The sequence below is a fragment of the Dermochelys coriacea genome, chromosome 19 (genome assembly GCF_009764565.3).
Source record: "Dermochelys coriacea isolate rDerCor1 chromosome 19, rDerCor1.pri.v4, whole genome shotgun sequence".
NCBI lineage: Eukaryota > Metazoa > Chordata > Testudines > Dermochelyidae > Dermochelys > Dermochelys coriacea.
The window spans coordinates 11,234,113-11,252,711 of record NC_050086.2 but is presented as its reverse complement, the minus strand read 5'-3'; the positions used below and the strand labels follow the sequence as shown (position 1 = coordinate 11,252,711).

Here is an 18,599-nt window from a genome sequence, read left to right as displayed (position 1 = left end):
CCCTCTACTTCAGCCCCAGCCCAGGAAGTCCTCTTAATTCTGGAAAGTTTCCTTGAACCCAGACTCACAGACTGCGTCTGTTCAGTTTGAGAGGAGCTGCCCCCAGCAGGAGGGGTGCCCTGCTCCGCTCCCTGGGGCAATGTCAGGCAGCATCAAGAGCAAGGCACAGCTAAACCCTGCTTCCCCCAGCTCCCACCCCATTAAACACACAGACACAGCAAAATTCTTCCCTAGAGTTTATTGTCCTGGCGCTCTCCATGCATTCAGCAGCCTTCTGCTGCGCAGTGTAGCAGAGATCCTAGTAGTGCTGGCTTCTCTACCCATCACTCATTAGTGGCCATGCCTAGTTCTCCCTCTGCCCCAACGTCTGTGGCTTGCCGTCCCCCGACCCCCCACTCACTGCTTGACACATTATTAGCACTGTGACGGTGGCAGGTGTGCCTGATGCACACACATCAGCATGGCCCCCGCCTTGCAGCACTTCTGTGCCGAGGTGATGCGAGGCACAGGGGGCCCCTCAGCTTGAAGATCACCCAGCATCTCACAGGGCCTTGAGGGAACCAGCCCCGTTGTGGTGCTGAAGATATGTGGGTATTAAAGCAACACTCCGGGAGCGACCTACCCCAGCCAGAGAGTTGCTGCCAGGCCTCCAGCTGGTTCACATAGCTGGAGTCTAGTGGGAACTCAGCCAAAGGCAGCTGTGTGGGTCTCTCTCCCCAGGGCTAGCTGGTCTCTTGGGCAAGGCTGGGGGAACAGGCCCTGCACACAGCATCAGCTCTCAGGCCAGGATGGGGTACGTTGCAGCCGTCGTCACCCCGCAGTTGTTGTCCTGCATGGACATGAGGATGTAGCCGTCGTTACCCCAGTAAGTGGACCAGGAGTTTTTGATGAGCCAATAGCTCTCCCCTTGCAGGATCCCGTAGCCCACGGCCAGCACTGCGTGGTCCAGCTCTGTGCTCTTGTTTCCTAGGAGAAAGGAGAGGAGATTTAGTCTCCCTCTGCTGGGAGGTGAAAGACTGGACTGTGGGTTCCTGCATGCAGAGGAGGCCAGCAGGCCATGCCCTGCAGGCCATGCCCTGCACAGAGGAACCACCCTACATGTCTTCCTATGTTCGTCGTGTAACTGCCTTATAGGAGTTTGTGTAAAGGGGAATAAATAAGAGGGGGCTATAAAAAGAGGTGCAAGATAATGAGTGGCAGGGAAGGTCAATGCCACCCAGGAACAAGGGGATGCCCACTGAATTAAAAAAGGTAACATTTTAATGCAATGCATAATTAGCTTGCGGAACTCATTGTCACATAATATCATGGAGGCCATGAGTTTAGCAAAATTTAGAGGACTATACATTGAGAAAGAACATCCACAGGTTATGAATCTTCCTGCTTTAGGACATTAGGTAGTCACTCTCTGTATGGGGTTAGGGTAAAAGCTTCCCCGCAGGTGCAGGTTGTTCTATTAGGAGTTTCTGGCACCTTCCTCTGATACATCTGGGCAGATGGGACCGTAGCCTTTATTTTTATTTAAAGTTAAGTTTAGTGACATTATATTGCATCCTCGAGGACCTGGCCCTGGTGCTAGTCTCATGTTCAGCAGTTATCTCTGTTAAGTCTGGAGCTGTTAAGAACACACAGAGGTCAAGGGAAATAACACAGTCATGAGAACAAAGCTGTGTGATGTTATGATTAATTAACAGGATCCTAGATGAGATGGACCATGGGTCTGATCTAGCAGTGACAGGAATCAATGTAGTTGCCCCGGCTTCTGCCCGCAGGGAATCTGGCTTTGCCTCTCTCAAATTGGACAAAGTCCTCCCCCAGCAGAGCCCCTCGCGCTCCCCCAGACTCACCACAGGCAGGTTCGTAGTAGACGCCGTTGGCATAGAACGCAAAGGACTTGGGGGAGGCGTCTATGTTTACAGCCACCGGGCCGTGCTTGTAAAGCGCTGCTTTCATGGCGGTGACGTTCCCGGGGTCTACGTTGATGTAGCCAGCGACCTTGGCTATGAGCTCAGACTGGTTGTAGTGACAGTACCCGTTCTGGAGGGGAAAGACGGTGCAAGAACTGGGTGATAAAGCTACTGCAGTCAAATCCAGAGTCCTGCCCCTCAGCCAGATCTCTCCTTCCCGCCCTAGGCCCAGACTCCTTCATGGCGCCATCTGGATACCATGGCAGAGCAGACCAGACAGGTGCTGGCCCAGTGGCAGCCAGTCAATGCTGGGCTGTCCAGTCTGTTAACACTCCCACTGGCTAAGGAGGAAGTTTCACTGGTCCTGTTGGAGAAACACTAAACCCAGTGTGATGTTGCACTCTATAAGCTTTGTAATGATACCTTACAAGAGACCTTTTGCATGAAGCATATTTCAGTTATATTATATTCATGCTTATTAGCATATTTTTATAAAATCATATAATCTACTGAGTGTGGTCATCCTATTTGTATAAATGTATCACTCTTGTATCTGAAACGAGAAATATGAAATATAACTCTGAGGTCCTATTGTAATTATGCAAAGTGTGGGCCATTAGTGGTGGTTTGGAATCTTAATGGCTCCCATTAACCAGGACAATTACCTGTACATGGCTCTGTTTTACTTGTAAGTCTTCCTGCATACCTGTGGGCTGGCAAGTGGTTAATGAAGTCTTACAGTGACATGTGATCATGTCATCTGAACTGGAATCCATCTTTAACCTGGTGCTTTTCCATTGAGAAGGAGGGGTGGGAACCCAGAGGGACAAAGGATTCCCACCTTATGCAAAAGATATATAAGTGGGTGGATCAGTACAAAGGGGGCAGCCATCATGAGAAATCCCCTAGCTACCACCTGATCTGGAACAAGGGCTGTACAAGGGGAAAAGGATGCATCCGATGAAGTGAGCTGTAGCTCACGAAAGCTTATGCTCAAATAAATTTGTTAGTCTCTGAGGTGCCACAAGCACTCCTTTTCTTTTTGCAGACTAGGAAGGTGTCCAGTCTGAAAGAAACTTATTGAAACATCTCTGAGGGTGAGATTTTATCTGTATTTAGTTTCTTACTGTATTAGACATAGACTTTGTGTGCTATTTTATTTTGCTTGGTAATTCACTTTGATCTGTCTGCTATTACTTGGAACCACTTAAATCCTACTTTCTTTATTTAATAAAATCTCTTTTTACTTCATACATACTCTGGGTTAATTAATAATACCGGGGGGGGGAGGAGGCGGGGAGAGGCAGGCAAACAGCTGTGCATCTCTCTCTATCAGTGTTATAGAGGGCGAACAATTTGAGTTTACCCTGTATAAGCTTTATTTATTTGGGGTTTGGACCCCATCGGGAGTTGAGCATCTGAGTGTTAAAGTCAGGAACACTTCTTAAGTCTGCACCTTTGGGGCACGTGGTTCAAACCCTGGGTCTGTATTGGAGCAGGGTGCTGGAGTCCCAGGCTGGCAGGGAAAGCAGGGGCAGAAGTAGTCTTGGCACATCAGTTGGCAGTTCCCAAGGGGGTTTCTGGGATGCAACCTGTCACACCCAGATCTCCCCCACCCTGCGCCAGCTGAACAGTCTCGGGATTTGGATCTACACAGGCCCACTCCAGCCACTGCCAGGGTTATGGTGAGTTAGTGACAGCAGTCGTGCAGGCCCTGACCATCACAGCCATCATCTCCTTGAGTTCCATGGAGCAGTTTACGGGCGAGAAGTCCCTCTTCTGCACGAGGGGCTGCAGGGTGGGAGCGCCAGCCTCGCCACTCTCTTGTCTGGGTACTGACGCAGCCCCCGTCACTGTAACATCTCGGCCAGCCTGGGACGCAGGGCAGGGTTGAATCCAGTTTACGGCTGCAGAGCTGAGGCACGGAAGGAGGGCGGTGGTTCTGCTTTCTGGAGGTGCTCAGCACCCCCATCGGCAGTGGGCGCTGCAGCTGCTCAGCACCAGGGCCAGACTTGCACCTTATGCACCCCTGGGCACAGCATCTCCAGCACCCCCTGCTGCCTACAGCTGCTCTTTGTGTTGCCTACAGTTTTGGAGAGGTAAGGCGCCCCTAGGCATGGGCCTACTGTGCCCAAGTAGAAATCCAGCCCTGCTCAGTCCGGCTGGGGGCAATCTGCCTCTGGTCACAGAGGAGCCTGGTGGAGCTGGGAATTGAACCCAGGTCGCGGTCCACTGCTTTAACCATAAGGCCGTCTTGCCTCTGACAGGCCTGGCAGTGTCTGGAGTGGCCTGTGCAGGCCCCAGAAAGGTTACGAAGCACCCTCAACCCCCATGGAGACAGCAGGCATGAGGGTGCCCAGCATCCCAAAGGCCCTCCCAGAATCTCCCACCGGCGTGAAGAAATTCATCAGCTCCCCCGAGCCAAACGGCTCCGTGCTCTCCTCGACCGCCGGCCCAGCACTCACCTGGCCCATGTACGGCCCGTAGGACTCGGTGCTGGCGATGCCGCCGTGCTTCTTCATCCACTCGTACGCCTGCCACTCCTCGCCGCCGTCGCAGGCGTGGTTCCCGAAGCCCCAAGAGCAGTCAATCAGGACTTGCTGGGACAGTGGGGTCAGCACTCCGGTCTGGGGGGGGCAGCCGGGAGAAAGTCAGGGTCCCAGCCGAGAGCTCCGGAGTCCCGGGTAATGCACAAAGCCCCGAGGAGAGGGGGGATGGGGCTTCCCCCCGGCTCAGGGAGGAGTCAGTTGTCTCCCTCCTCCAGCCGAAAGCACCAAAGGTTCCCTCTGGGCACTGCCTCCACCCAGGGCCTGCACAGAGGGGGGTCACTGGAGGGTGCTCGACTGCCCCCTGTCCCATTCAAGGATGATTTTCCCCACCCCCCACATTCCCAGGCATGTTGTGTCTAGCAGCCACACCATGCTCCACATCTCCAAGCTGCTCTTTATCAGGCGCCAGAGGTCACCTGTGGCATGGAGCAAGGCCCTGTTCCCCTTCAGTGCTCCCACCTTAACTCCCAGCCCTGTGCAGCTTGGCCGGAGTGGTGGATTCTCCACCCCAGCAGCCCAGAGGATCCGGACTAGTGGCAGGAGCCTGACAAGTGGGTATGGGCTCAGATGGCCCAGCCTGCCTCAGAGACTCTGAACTGCTCCCTCTCTAGACGCGCAAGGCAGCTGGGCTCTCACCTTGAGGAACAGGGCACCCTCCATCGCCCCGGTGGTAGCAAAGCTCCAGCAGGAGCCGCACACGGCCTGGTCCTTCACTGGGGTCACAGCGCCTGGGGAGGGAGGGGGTTACAGGATGGTTTGCAGTGAGGTAATTTGGGGTTTTTAACATCTCCCACATTCTTCCATGGGAAACTGGCCATTTTGCAGAAAAGTTCCTTTTCTCAGAGAGTAACGGACCCCACTTCGGCCCTTTGTGGGGCTTGAACCTGGGACCTTCAGAGCTAAAAAACAGCCACCGCTACTGCCTGAGCTAAAAGACCTGGTCCGTTAGGTGAAGGCAGCGTGAGACTCAAATCTCTTCTACGGCCCGGCCACTAGAGAGGGATGTAGGTCTGTACAGTCTGGGTTACGCTAGCTCTGGTCAGGAGAAGGTAGGGATGGAGGTATGCCTGGGGTGTGCAGTGCATCAGCACTAGTTTTCTCTGGGATCTGTTTCCCTTCTCAGGCTGTCATATGCAGCGGCTGCAGACGAAAGCCCCCTGGGCAGGGTTTAGACTCCCTGCTGCACCATTGGGAGGTTAAAATGGGCGGCAGAGCACGGCATGTGTCACTCACCATACAGCCTCCAGTCCAGGCTCTCTGGTAGGACGAGGCTCTTGTACCCCTCGGATGGGAATGGCTGCCCGTTGTTGGGGGCCCCGCTCTTTAGCCGCCCCCGCAGCACAGCCATCTCCGCCGGGGTGCGGTCGGCCAGGTGGTTCAGCACCAGCTTGTAGGGCAGGTTGGCCCGATTCTTGGAGTGGACGTACCTGGGAGGGGATGGATGCCGTGAAGAGGGAGCTGGACAGCAGGCAGCACTGCCTTGTGGCCACCTTCCCTGCAGCCAGTAACCCCAAAAAACCAAACAATCATAACCAACATGGGTGGCTCCTAGCCATGCCAGGGCACATGGGAGAAGCAATCCCAGAAGAAGCTACCTCCTCCTCACACCTGCTGAGGTTAGCTGATTGGAGGCCCCTAGTCTGGAGCCCGGAGAAGTCAACCCATATGTGAGGGCACATTTACCAGACATCCTCCCTTCTCAAGAGAGTACCCAGTGCAGCCCCACACAGGCCAGGCAGGGAGTCTCTTTCATTTTTAATAGAAGATGCTTCTATCAAGCAACCAGTATTTTGCTGGTCCCTTGGATCATTCCTTGAGATGCTTAAACAAACCCTCTTGTTCTTCCTTTCCTTTCCCAGATAGCCCCATACCTCATGTTGTGGATGAAGGTGCGTTTCCTGTGTTCCATCTCTTTCTCGGTGCTGTACGTCTTCCTGAACTTCTCCTTGTAGTGGTGGAATAGCCGGTGATGGACTCTGTCTATTTCTCTAATTCTCCCCACATATTCCTGCATTGGATTGGCCAGGATCTGGTGCTCCGGCCCTGCGCCAGGCCAGTGCTCGCATTTTAGACCTAGAAAGGAGAGAGGCAGAAGCAACTGTCATGGACAAGTTTGTGGCAGGCACAGATTATCCCTGGAGCTGACTGGCAGGGCAAAGGTTATCAAGAGCAGGACTGACTTTATCTGATGAATCATAAATCAAGCTGCATCTTGACCAGTTCACTTCTTGCTGCAGTATAAAGTTGTGGTTGGCCTATAGGTAGGGAGTAGGCCAGATTTTGCTGGTACACGGCTGTTAATCTGAAGTAATTCCCTTAGAGTTGGGGGAGGGGAGGGTTACATCAGTGTAAATCCAGGGTCAGAGCAGAATCTGGCCCTGCACCGGTTGTTCACTGTGTTAGGCACTTGCAGAGGGCCCTCTCCATGTCCTTGGGTCAGAAGTAAGGGATGGAGAACTTTTTTTTAGGACTTTTGTCCAGTTAAGTTTTCAAACCCTAGGGTCGAGCATGGGGAGGTTTGGTTTAGAGGGAGCATCTTTATCATCTCGGAAATTCCCAGAGCTTGTTTTTTTCTCCTCAAACCCCACCTCCCCATGCAAGCCAATGGCACTGCCTGTGTTAACGGCACCTAACCCACACCATGGCTTGACACCAGGGAGCAGGCTGGGCCAGGGCAGTGTGACCTCTCCAGTTCAGTTCATCAGAAAGGCATCAGAAAAGTTGAGGCACATGGAGCCTGGCATCAGTTAGTGGGTTAACCAGCCTGGCTCTTGAGGGCCACATGGCTGTCACAGGTGTAAACAGACTTCAGCAGAACTATGCTGCTTCACACCAGCTGAGGGGCCGTATGGAAAGTTGACACTTCTCTGCCCAATGCAAGGTTTGCCAGCGCCTGTACTTTCACATCTAGCATTTGCCAACCAGGATCTGCATGGCACGGGCTCTCCTTTCAGTCTGTATGGCTTCACCAACAGACTGTGCTCCGTGAGGACACCAGCGCTATCTACACAGACACCGATCCGGTTTCAAGTCCCTTGATTCACCAACCCCTTTGCCTGGTGTTTGCCTGCAGCGTGGCCAGGTATTGCTGTAGCCAGAAGCGCTTGCATGGTATGGAGGGGATGGGCGGTGTCTCACCTGGATCTATGTGATGGGTGTGATGGTGGAAGCCCTGTAGACTAGGGCAGCAGTACGCTTACCGTGTGGGAGGCTGAAGACCCTGGCTGGGTAGCTGCGGGAAAAGCTGCTGTAGTCAATCTCGTACTTGTCGTAGTGGGAGCCCAGCAGGCTGTTGAAGCCCCGCATCTCGTAGTGGACGGGCACGGGGCCGTCGGCGGAGCTGGCCACCCACAAGGTGTAGACGTTCTTCTTCCGGCCCCAGTAGGACACGTTCTGCAGCACGGTGCAGAGCTGCCCTTTGTAGGACTCCTCCCGCACGGGCTGGGGAGGCAGCGGGTGTGAGGGGCAGTGTTTCCGAATGAGGTGGGGCAGCTAACTCCCGGAGCAAGAGAGATCCTACGCGGTGCAAACACAAGGTGCTGCCTGCGGCGTTCTGGCCAGCAGCTGTGTGCGCTCTGAGCTGCAGGACGGAGGCTCGCTGTGCAGCAGTCAGGCCAAGCTCGCTCCTCGTGGCTGGAAGTCTAGATGTGGGCCAGTCCTCCCCTCTTGGGGGACATTCTCCCCGGGGGCGCACAAAGGGAGAAGTTCCCATCCCCCTTCAGCTGATTATCCCTGGCCCTTGCTCAGGGTGTACAAGGATGGGGTACGCTTCCCCGGACCCCTTTCCACTTGTGCACCCCTGGGAGGGACAGTTTGACCCCAGCCAGCCCTGGCACAAGCTCCACCAACTTGAGTGGCGAGGCACCTTTCTTAGGGCAGGGCTGGATCTGGCCCTGTGCTTGTAACATCGCTGCCAGGGGAAGGGGTGTGCTGGCTCAATCATGCACTAGTTTACCTCAGAGCCCCATGGCGCGTGCGCTTTGTAAGGCCAGTGGCCCCGTGTTATGGTGCAGGGTGAGGTAACTAAAGGGTCTCCCCGGGGAGAAGGAGAGCCCATTCGCCGAGCAGGATGCCTGGCGTCTGGGGCCCTTCTTCGGCTGGTCCCGCGAGACAGGGGCTCACCTTGAAGCCGTCCAGGCGGGGAAAGACGCTCTGCGGGCCGATGAGATCCCCAGCTGTGCCGTTGACCCGGAAGCACTTCCGAACGTTTGCCTCGGTTTCTGTGGTTTCTGGGGTCACCTTGAAACTGGCGCCGAATGGCTCCAGAGAGCCAAGCTGGTACGTGATCACTTGGCCTGCAGGGACACACCCAGGGCAAGCAGTTACTGTAGACGGCTAGCACAGTGCTGCGGGCGTTCACGCCCTCCCTGAGGGCAAGGGGAAGTGTAACAGAGGCGACCTTCACTCTGTGCTGAGCGACGGGGGTTTGGGAGACGTGGGCCATGCCAGGGGCTAGAGGTAGCCTCCCAGGCCCTGGCACGTCTGGCAGTGGGACTAGTGGGACTCCCCCAGGTTGCTAAGTAGGAGTAAAGGGGGTGCTCACTGCTGCAGGATCAAGTCCTTGTTGCTCCCCTCCTGCTCAGCACTTGTTCGCCAGTGGAGCTGCCCTGGCGTGCTGCTGGCAGGAGTGGAGAGGAGAACAGGCTTGCTGGACAGGGGAGGGTGGCCAGTTTAGTTGCAGCAGTTGTGACCTGAAGCCGTTAACCGCGCTCTAGCAAAGAATCACAGCATAAACCAGAACCATGTGCACTGTGGGCCTCGGCCCGAGTGTCCTGGCTTGGATTTCCCTCTCCGACGCTCCCAGCCTTCACTGGGGGGGCTGCCTGCGTCAGGACCTCAGCTCTGGTAACATGCAGGGGCCAGATCCTATGCTCGGGGGTGCAGATAGGAGCTAACGCTAGAAGCCAGTTTATCTGGATACCAGTCTAATAGGTCATACTGGCTGTAGAATGACTGTGCCTAATTGGGTACAGAATGTGAGCGAGGCCAAACAGCAAAAATTAAGATGTTTGTACACCAATGCGAGGAGCCTAGGAAACAAAATGGAGGAGCTTACTGGTGCAGGAAGTGAAACCAGATATTATAGGGATAACAGAAACATGGTGGAATAGTAGTCATGACTGAACTACAGCTATTGAAGGGTATGTGCTGTTTAGGAAAGACAGAAATAAAGATAAAGGTGGTGGAGTAGCATTGTATATCAATGATGAGGTAGAATGTAAAGAAATAAGAAGCGATGGAATGGATAAGACGGAGTCTGTCTGGGCAAAAATCACATTGGGGAAGAAAGCTACTAGGGCCTCCCCTGGGATAGTGCTTGGGGTGTGCTGTAGACCGCCGGGATCTAATTTGGATATGGACAGAGCCTTCTTTAATGTTTTTAATGAAGTGAATACTAATGGCAACTGCGTGATCGTGGGAGACTTTAACTTCCTAGATATAGACTGGAGGACCGGTGCTAGTAAAAACAATAGGGCTCAGATTTTCCTAGATGCGATAGCTGATGGATTCCTTCATCAAGTAGTTGCTGAACTGACTAGAGGGGATGCCATTTTAGATTTGGTTTTGATGAGTAGTGAGGACCTCATAGAAGAAATGGTTGTAGGGGACAACCTTGGTTCGAGTGATCATGAGCTAATTCAGTTCAAACTGAACGGAAGGATTAACAAAAATAAATCTGCAACTAGGGTTTTTGATTTCAAAAGGGCTGACTTTCAAAAATTAAGGAAATTGGTTAGGGAAGTGGATTGGACTGAAGAACTTGTGGATCTAAAGGTAGAGGAGGCCTGGGATTACTTCAAGTCACAGCTGCAGAAGCTGTCGGAAGCCTGCATCCCAAGAAAGGGGAAAAATTCATCGGCAGGAGTTGTAGACCCAGCTGGATGAGCAAGCATCTCCGAGAGGTGATTAAGAAAAAGCAGAAAGCCTGCAGGGAGTGGAAGATGGGAGGGATCAGCAAGGAAAGCTACCTTATTGAGGCCAGAACATGTAGGGATATGATGAGAAAAGCTAAAAGTCAAGTAGAGTTGGACCTTGCAAAGGGAATTAAAACCAACAGTAAAAGGTTCTATAGCCATATAAATAAGAAGAAAGCAAAGAAAGAAGAAGTGGGGCCACTAAACACTGAGGATGGAGTGGAGGTTAAGGATAGTCTAGGCATGGCCCAATATCTAAACAAATACTTTGCCTCAGTCTTTAATAAGGCTAAAGAGAATCTTAGGGATAATGGTAGCATGACAAATGGGAATGAGGATATGGAGGTAGATGTTAGGATATAGATATTCAGGCCTGTCTGTAAAGGCCTATATTCTAAGAATTTAGGTATATCCGTATCACTTGGCTAGTTCTAGAGGTATAAAAGAAAGACTCAAAATCACTGTCTGCCGGTGTAAGGGCCTTTTCTTACTGCGACAGACTGAGGCCCTGTGCTTAGGCTAAGGCCTTTGGCTAAGCAACAGAGGCAGCCATAAGCTGGGAAGTGACTGGTCACCTCCTCACATCCCAAACTAGTCACATTGAAATAAGGTGCTATTGGGCTGTTAGGACGCAATCCTGTCCTGATAATGCCCATCGCCTCCAGAGAAAGGGAAGTGCCAAGAAGATGTAAAAGGAAACTTAGTCTGATAGCATCCTGTCTTGCAAGAACTCACTTATCAATAGCTGGGATGTGAAATCCTCATTTCTGTGTTTGTTCTATCCCTGCAGTCCCCATTTCCCCATTGTTTGTCTGTATAATCTCTGTCTGGTTCTGCGATTGTTTCCGTCTGCTGTATAATTAATTTTGTTGAGTGTAAACTAATTAAGGTGGTGGGATATAATTGGTTAAATAATCATGTTACAATATGTTAGGATTGGTTAGTTAAATTTCAGTAAAACGATTGGTTAAGGTATAGCTAAGCAGAACTCAAGTTTTACTATATAGTCTGCTGTCAATCAGGAAGTGTGTGTGTGGGGGGGGAATAGGAACAGGGAATGGGGGTCGGGAAATTGGAATCATGTTTGGCTAAGGGCAGGAATGGGAACAGGGACACAGGTAAGGCTCTGTGGTGTCAGAGCTGGGAACGGAGACACTAAGGAAGGAAAGAGGAGAAGGACCTTGGAGTATCGGTTGATCATAGGATGACTATGAGCTGCCAATGTGATATGGCTGTGAAAAAAGCTAATGCGGTTTTGGGATGCATCAGGAGAGGTATTTCCCGTAGGGATAAGGAGGTTTTAGTACCGTTATACAAGGCACTAGTGAGACCTCATCTAGAATACTGTGTGCAGTTCTGGTCTCCCATGTTTAAAAAGGATAAATTCAAACTGGAACAGGTACAGAGAAGGGCTACTAGGATGATCCGAGGAATGGAAAACTTGTCTTATGAAAGGAGACTCAAGGAGCTTGGCTTGTTTAGCCTAACTAAAAGAAGGTTGAGGGGAGATATGATTGCTCTCTATAAATATATCAGAGGGATAAATACCAGAGAGGGAGAGGAATTATTTAAGCTCAGCACCAATGTGGACACAAGAACAAATGGGTATAAACTGGCCACCAGGAAGTTTAGACTTGAAATCAGACGAAGGTTTCTAACTATCAGAGGAGTGAAGTTTTGGAATTGCCTTCCAAGGGAAGCAGTGGGGGCAAAAGATCTATCTGGCTTTAAGATTAAACTCGATAAGTTTATGGAGGAGATGGTATGATGGGATAATGTGATTTTGGTAATTAATTGATCTTTAAATATTCATGGTAAATAGGCCTAATCCCCTGAGATGGGATATTAGATGGGTGGGATCCGAGTTACCCAGGAAAGAATTTTCTGTAATATCTGGCTGGTGAATCTTGCCCATATGCTCAGGGTTTAGCTGATTGCCATATTTGGGGTCGGGAAGGAATTTTCCTCCAGGGCAGATTGGAAGAGGCCCTGGAGGTTTTTTGCCTTCCTCTGTAGCATGGGGTGCAGGTCACTTGAGGGAGGCTTCTCTGCTCCTTGAAGTCTTTAAACCACGATTTGAGGACCTCAATAGCTCAGACATAGGTGAGGTTTTTCGTAGGAGTGGGTGGGCGAGATTCTGTGGCCTGCATTGTGCAGGAGGTCAGACTAGATGATCAGAATGGTCCCTTCTGACCTTAGTATCTATGAATCTATGAAACTGGAATCATGCTTGCTGGAAGTTCACCCCAATAAACATCGAATTGTTTGCACCTTTGGACTTCGGGTATTGTTGCTCTCTGTTCATGCGAGAAGGACCAGGGAAGTAAATGGGTGAAGGAATAAGCCCCCTAACAGTAGATATTACCATATCTGAGGTAGAAGTGAACCTCAAACATCTTAATGGGACTAAATCAGGGCGGCCCAGATAATCTTCATCCAAGAATATTAAAGGAATTGGCACATGAAATTGCAAGACCATTAGCAAGAATTTTTAATGAATCTGTAAACTCAGGGGTTGTACCATATGACTGGAGAATTGCTAACATAGTTCCTATTTTTAAGAAAGGGGAAAAAAAAAAAAGTGATCCGGGTAACTACAGGCCTGTTAGTTTAACATCTGTAGTATGCAAGGTCTTGGAAAAAATTTTGAAGGAGAAAGTAGTTAAGGACATTGAGGTCAATGGTAAATGGGACAAAATACCACCTGGTTTTACAAAAGGTAGATCGTGCCAAACCAACCTGATCTCTTTTGAGAAAGTAACAGATTTGTTAGACAAAAAAAATGCAGTGGATCTAATTTACCTAGATTTCAGTAAGGCGTTTGATATGGTGCCACATGGGGAATTATTAGTTAAATTGGAAAAGATGGGGATCAATATGAAAATTGAAAGGTGCATAAGGATTGGTTAAAGGGGAGACTACAGTGTGTCATATTGAAAGGTGAACTGTCAGGCTGGAGGGAGGTTACCAGTGGAGTTCCTCAGGGATCAGTTTTAGGACCAATCTTATTTAATCTTTTTATTACTGACCTTGGCACAAAAAGTGGGAGTGTACTAATAAAGTCTGCAGATGATACAAAGCTGGGAGGTATTGCCAATTTAGAGAAGGACCGGGAAATCATACAGGAGGATCTGGATGACCTTGTACACTGGAATAATAGTAATAGGATGAAATTTAACAGTGAGAAGTGTAAGGTCATGCATTTAGGGATTAATAACAAGAATCTTAGTTATAAACTGGAGATGCATCAATTAGAAGTAATGGAGGAGGAGAAGGACCTTGGAGTATTGGTTGACCACAGGATGACTATGAGCCGCCAATGTGACATGGCCATGAAAAAAGCTAATGCAGTCTGGGGATGCATCAGGCGAGGTATTTCCAGTAGAGATAAGGAGGTGTTAGTACCGTTATACAAGGCATTGGTGAGACCTCCATCTGGAATACGGTGTGCAGTTCTGGTCTCTCATGTTTAACAAGGATGAATTCAAACTGGAACAGGTACAGAGAAGGGCTACTAGGATGATCCGAGGAATGGAAAACTTGTCTTATGAAAGGAGACTTAAGGGGCTTGGCTTGTTTAACCTAACCAAAAGAAGGCTGAGGGGAGATACAATTGCTTTCTATAAATATATCAGAGGGATAAATACCAGAGAGAGAGAGGAATTATTTAAGCTCAGTACCACTATGGACACAAGAACAAATGGATATAAACTGGCCATCGGGAAGTTTAGACTTGAAATTAGACGAAGGTTTCTAACCATCAGAGGAGTGAAGTTCTGGAACAGCCTTTAAGGGAAGCAGTGGGGGCAAAAGACCTATCTGGCTTCAAGATTAAACTCGATATGTTTATGGAGGAGATGGTATGATGGGATAACATGATTTTGGCAATTAATTGATCTTTAACTATTCATGGTAAATAGGCTCAACGGCCTGTGATGGGATGTTAGATGGGATGGGATCTGAGTTACTACAGAGAATTCTTTCCTGGGTATCTGGCTGGTGAATCTTGCCCATATGCTCAGGGTTCAGCTGATCACCATATTTGGGGTTGGGAAGGAATTTTCCTCCAGGGCAGATTGGAAGAGGCCCTGAGGGTTTTTCACTTTCCTCTGTAGCATGGGGCATGGGTCAATGGGGGTAAGGGGAGAAGGACACTGCCTCCCTGGACCGCTACCCCAACAGTACCCCGGTGACCTACCATGGTAGTACTGGATACGGCTCTGGCCTCCGGTCAGGTTGTACCAGGCTTCGAAGGGCTCCTTGATTTCAGCATAGGGCAGGCTGATAACCCCTGCAGGACACAAGGTGACAGAAGCCAGATTAGCCTGTCCCATAGAGAGGGAGGGACAAGATCGTATTTACAGTTAATCACTTTAGAGACAGTGTGCCCCACCCATACGGTCAGACAGGGCTCGCCAGCTGCAGGGCGAATGCAGGGGAAGTTAAGAGCAACCGACCAGTTGATTTTAAACACAGGAGCCTAATCCTGAGCCATAGCTCACCCTGCACCCAGGCAAACTCCCCCTGAAGCCAGTGGGAGGGTATAAAAGCCAAGTAAGGGGTTGCCCCAGTGTTCTCTAACCTGGTTTCATGGTTCAGCACTTGCAGTGCAAATCATTAAGGGCTGCGAATTCATGACAGAGTAGGTTTGGGGGGATTGAGCAGCATGGAGGTAAATTTCAGTGGCCAGAGACATCCCTTCTAGTGAGAGCTCGTTGGGAGGGGGCCCAGGGCACTTGCCCAGCTAGGAGGAGGTTGTAAATTCATCTCAAAAGGGGTCCTAGCCAAACCACTTCAGAGGGGAAAAAAGCTCATTTGCCAGGCTCCAAAAGGGGCAAGAGGTGGGGACTGGGGTTTCTAAGGTTTTTCAAGATGTCGTTGAATAAGATTATATGCACCTCCTTCCTAGTGCACTGAGAAATGGGAGCTGAAGGCTCTCTTCTGCAGTGCATAATGTGAGCAGTCCTGGAAACCAAGCTGATGAGAACAGTGGGGAGGGAACACACCAGCCCCCTCCTGCCTTTGTGGCACTTAAGCCTGCAGCTCTGATTGTGCAGGGTGATATCACGGCTTCTACAGAATTATTTTCCTTCCTACACTTTAGACTCTTACACGGGAGCGTGGCATTCAAACACAGACCTCGGCCAGTCCCCTGTAAATAGAGGAGGTGCAACCGTCTTTCAGAATATACAGATGGAACAAACCTGGACAACAGTATTCTAACAGGTTTCAGAGTAGCAGCCGTGTTAGTCTGTATTCGCAAAAAGAAAAGGAGTACTTGTGGCACCTTAGAGACTAACAAATTTATTAGAGCATAAGCTTTCGTGAGCTACAGCTCACTTCATCGGATGCATTTGGTGGAAAAAACAGAGGGGAGATTTATATACAGTATTCTAACAGGTAGGGATCAGGGCCTTAAATCTGCACTCCTTTGCATTTTGTGGCTGCGGCAGGGGGTGGTCTGATTTGAATCTGAGACCCAGCTATGCAGCTTTGGTGGCTGGAACACATCCCAAACCTGGAGGGGACTGATTTCTCAAGCCAGATATGTCTGACATCTCAAGAGAAGAGCTAACCCCCTCCCCACCCAACCCTTGTACCCAGACCCCAGGCTAAACTTGACTTGGAGCTGAGCACCACTTCTGCCCTGCCAAAGTACTTCAGGCCACATTTTCAAAGATATTTAGGTGCCTACAGCTGCAGATAAGCACCTAACCATCTCCCATTGATTTCCAGGGGGAGTTAGGTACCCAACCTATGACAGCATTTTCGGAAATCCCACTAGGCCCTTATCTGCATTAAATACCTGTGAAAATCTGTCCCTATGTGATTCTACAGCACCTTCCAGCCAAGGATCTCCAAGCACTTTGCAAATGCTAATTAAACCTTAGAATTCCCATCCTTAAGACATTTCCCCACCACCACCCTGGGACAGCCCCCAATACATGCAGGGCCAAGCCCCCTCCTGGAGCATTACCTGTAACGTGATAGACATCTCCAAACTTGGGGACTGGCTGCAGGTTGCCCTCAGCTCCTGGAAGAGAAGGGTCATCTTATTCCCCGACTAGCAGCCACTTCATTCCCCACCAAGACCAGCCTAGGGAAGATGAAAGGACCCAAAGACTTCACAGCTTTGCGGGGGCTGTGCACAGTGTCTATCCCAGCCAGGTGCAAAGAGCAGTACTGCTGGCAGTGAGTTAGACAGCTGAGTGGGAAGGAAACTCTGCTGGCTTATCATGTGGGGTGACCTGTTAACAAGCTCTTGACCCACTGAGCAGCCCGAGCTGGGGATGTGACCTCCCGAAACTATTCCCAGATGCCTGGGGCTCACATGCAAACAGTGCGGCTGGAACAATTTTTATAGGGGGGGTGCTGAAGGCAGAAGCAAGGGATTTGGGTTGTTGTTACTACTTTAAGCCAGGGGGTGCAGGAGCACCCCTAGTTCCAGCACCTATGCATGCAGACAAGGGAAAAGAAGATGAGCATGGCCTGGCCAGGGTGCTAGAGTTCTGGAGGGGCACTCCCTCCCCGCAAATGCCCTAGAGTTCTGTAGGGGCACTCTCTCCCCCCAAACTCCCTTCCCCCAAAGCAGTGCAGGGGCTATACCCCAGAATTAACTACTTTACACCCCATGCCTAATTCACATGCCTGCTGTATCCCACTGCCCCAGACCAAGTCCGAGGGCACAATGGGACCAGTCCCACTGATCTCACATACCTGCAACTCCCAGAGAGGCCAGCAAGCGTCTGGGGTGTGGGCTAAATCCTTGGCTACCATCGGTGGATAGAGGCTGCTTCATGTCAGCACTCACTATCCCAGCAAGCAATTGTACCTAGTGTGGACAGCAATATCCCTGCCCAAGCCAGAACGAGGGAGGCCCCAGAGAATCCCTGGCTTTTCAGTTCCTACCCCCTACTCCCTCCCGATTTCCCGCCCCCCTTTCTGCCGGGGAGAACTCCCACCACACCCTGAGTCCCACTGGCCTCAGGACAGGCCATGGCCCTCAGGGCAGAGAGGAGACAGAACTTGGTGGGCATGGCTATGAAGGGAGATTCTTTACAAAGGCTGCTGGAGGGAGGCAGACCGCCCCCGTGGGACTCGCAGCTGCCCGCTCCCAGACTGACAGTCGGACGCAGCCCCCACGCTGCCTCGCCTCTGGAATCACAGAAGGGACAGCAAGCACCGTGAACAATGGAGCATTCACCATCTCCCCGGTTTCTTGGACCAAGCACCCTGGGGCTAGGCTAGATAACCCAGCACCACACTCACTGCAGGGCAGCAAAGGTGCCTTTTCAGTACCTCCAATACACAGGGCAGGATTAGCAGGGAAATAAACTCACCTGAGCAACAGCTCCACAACAGAAGAATCAGCATCCACCTGAGGATTGCCATGGGTGCAAGACGTGCAGCCAGGCAATCCCTCGCTCCTGCTTTGCAAATCAAACCTCCCAGAAGCCCCCTAAAAAAGAGGCTGGATTTAAATCACCGGCACTCTGTCAACCAATGGGAAAAGTCGGCCCTGCCTCGTGGGTGGGTTCAAGAAATGTTACTGAATTCAAGGGCCTGGTCATTTCTTTGCACCCAGGCTATTGGCTGCTGCAGGTCCAGGGTTGGAAGCAGTGACTCAGCATGTTCCCATTGAAAGACAATCATTGTAGGACAGATCAAGGCCAAAAGACGCCGTCCCTGGGATGGGGAGTGGTGTGTGTGGGGACTGTCGACTTGAAGGCCTTGGATCTGTCCATTGGCGGGGATGAACAGGCTCTAGAAGTTGGCAGTGCTGCATCATTTTTGCTTTAGTCTCTGCACGCTGCGACGCCCGTTCTGGATCTCACCGTGCAGATCTCACTTGCCCAGTGTTTCAGTACTACAGTGATGGGCGTCGGAGACAACTAGATTGTGGTGTCACCCCAGGATATTGCTCCTTCAAGACCCCCTTCTCATTTCTCTCCACACAATTTGTTTCCATCTGCTGTTAGAACCAGCAGTCGAGGAGAACGCGATTTGTCTTTCTGCAGCCTGGCCTTACCCAGTTCTCTAGGCATTAAGAGCAGACATTTTGGGGATATCAATTGGGGTGAGGGGGGCAACTTGAGACACCATAGGTTTTCTGAGGTGCTTGGGCACCCAAAATCAATGGCCCCCTGTGGCAATGTGTCTCGGTGCTATATGTGGGGTCCAATATAGGATGCTAAGAATCTCTGTAGAAGCATCCAGGATGATCCCCA

General features: G+C 50.9%; 1 protein-coding gene across 1 annotated transcript; it reads right to left on the bottom strand.

The window, feature by feature from the left end:
* Window positions 1-231: 231 nt before the first annotated feature.
* On the bottom strand, window positions 232-17,817 carry LOC119845391 (digestive cysteine proteinase 2-like). The gene is made up of 11 exons (XM_038377642.2): window positions 17,712-17,817; window positions 16,349-16,405; window positions 14,570-14,662; window positions 8,579-8,751; window positions 7,657-7,897; window positions 6,328-6,529; window positions 5,690-5,883; window positions 5,093-5,184; window positions 4,373-4,534; window positions 1,848-2,037; window positions 232-966 (listed from the first exon to the last, which is right to left on the bottom strand). Exons 1-11 carry the CDS (start codon window positions 17,761-17,763, stop codon window positions 779-781), a joined length of 1,644 nt encoding a protein of 547 aa, XP_038233570.1. The 5' UTR covers window positions 17,764-17,817; the 3' UTR covers window positions 232-778.
* Between the last annotated feature and the right edge of the window lie 782 nt (window positions 17,818-18,599).

What these genes read in the sequence shown, in the direction of transcription:
- LOC119845391 (XM_038377642.2), bottom strand. Translation starts at nt 17,763, where the DNA reads ATGGCAATCCTCAGGTGGATGCTGATTCTTCTGTTGTGGAGCTGTTGC. An exon ending in ACGGGCCGTACATGGGCCAG is followed by an intron (nt 2,038 to 4,372) that starts GTGAGTGCTGGG and finishes TTTCCCCTCCAG; the next exon opens with AACGGGTACTGTCACTACAA. An exon ending in CTACTACGAACCTGCCTGTG is followed by an intron (nt 967 to 1,847) that starts GTGAGTCTGGGG and finishes CCTTTCTCCTAG; the next exon opens with GAAACAAGAGCACAGAGCTG.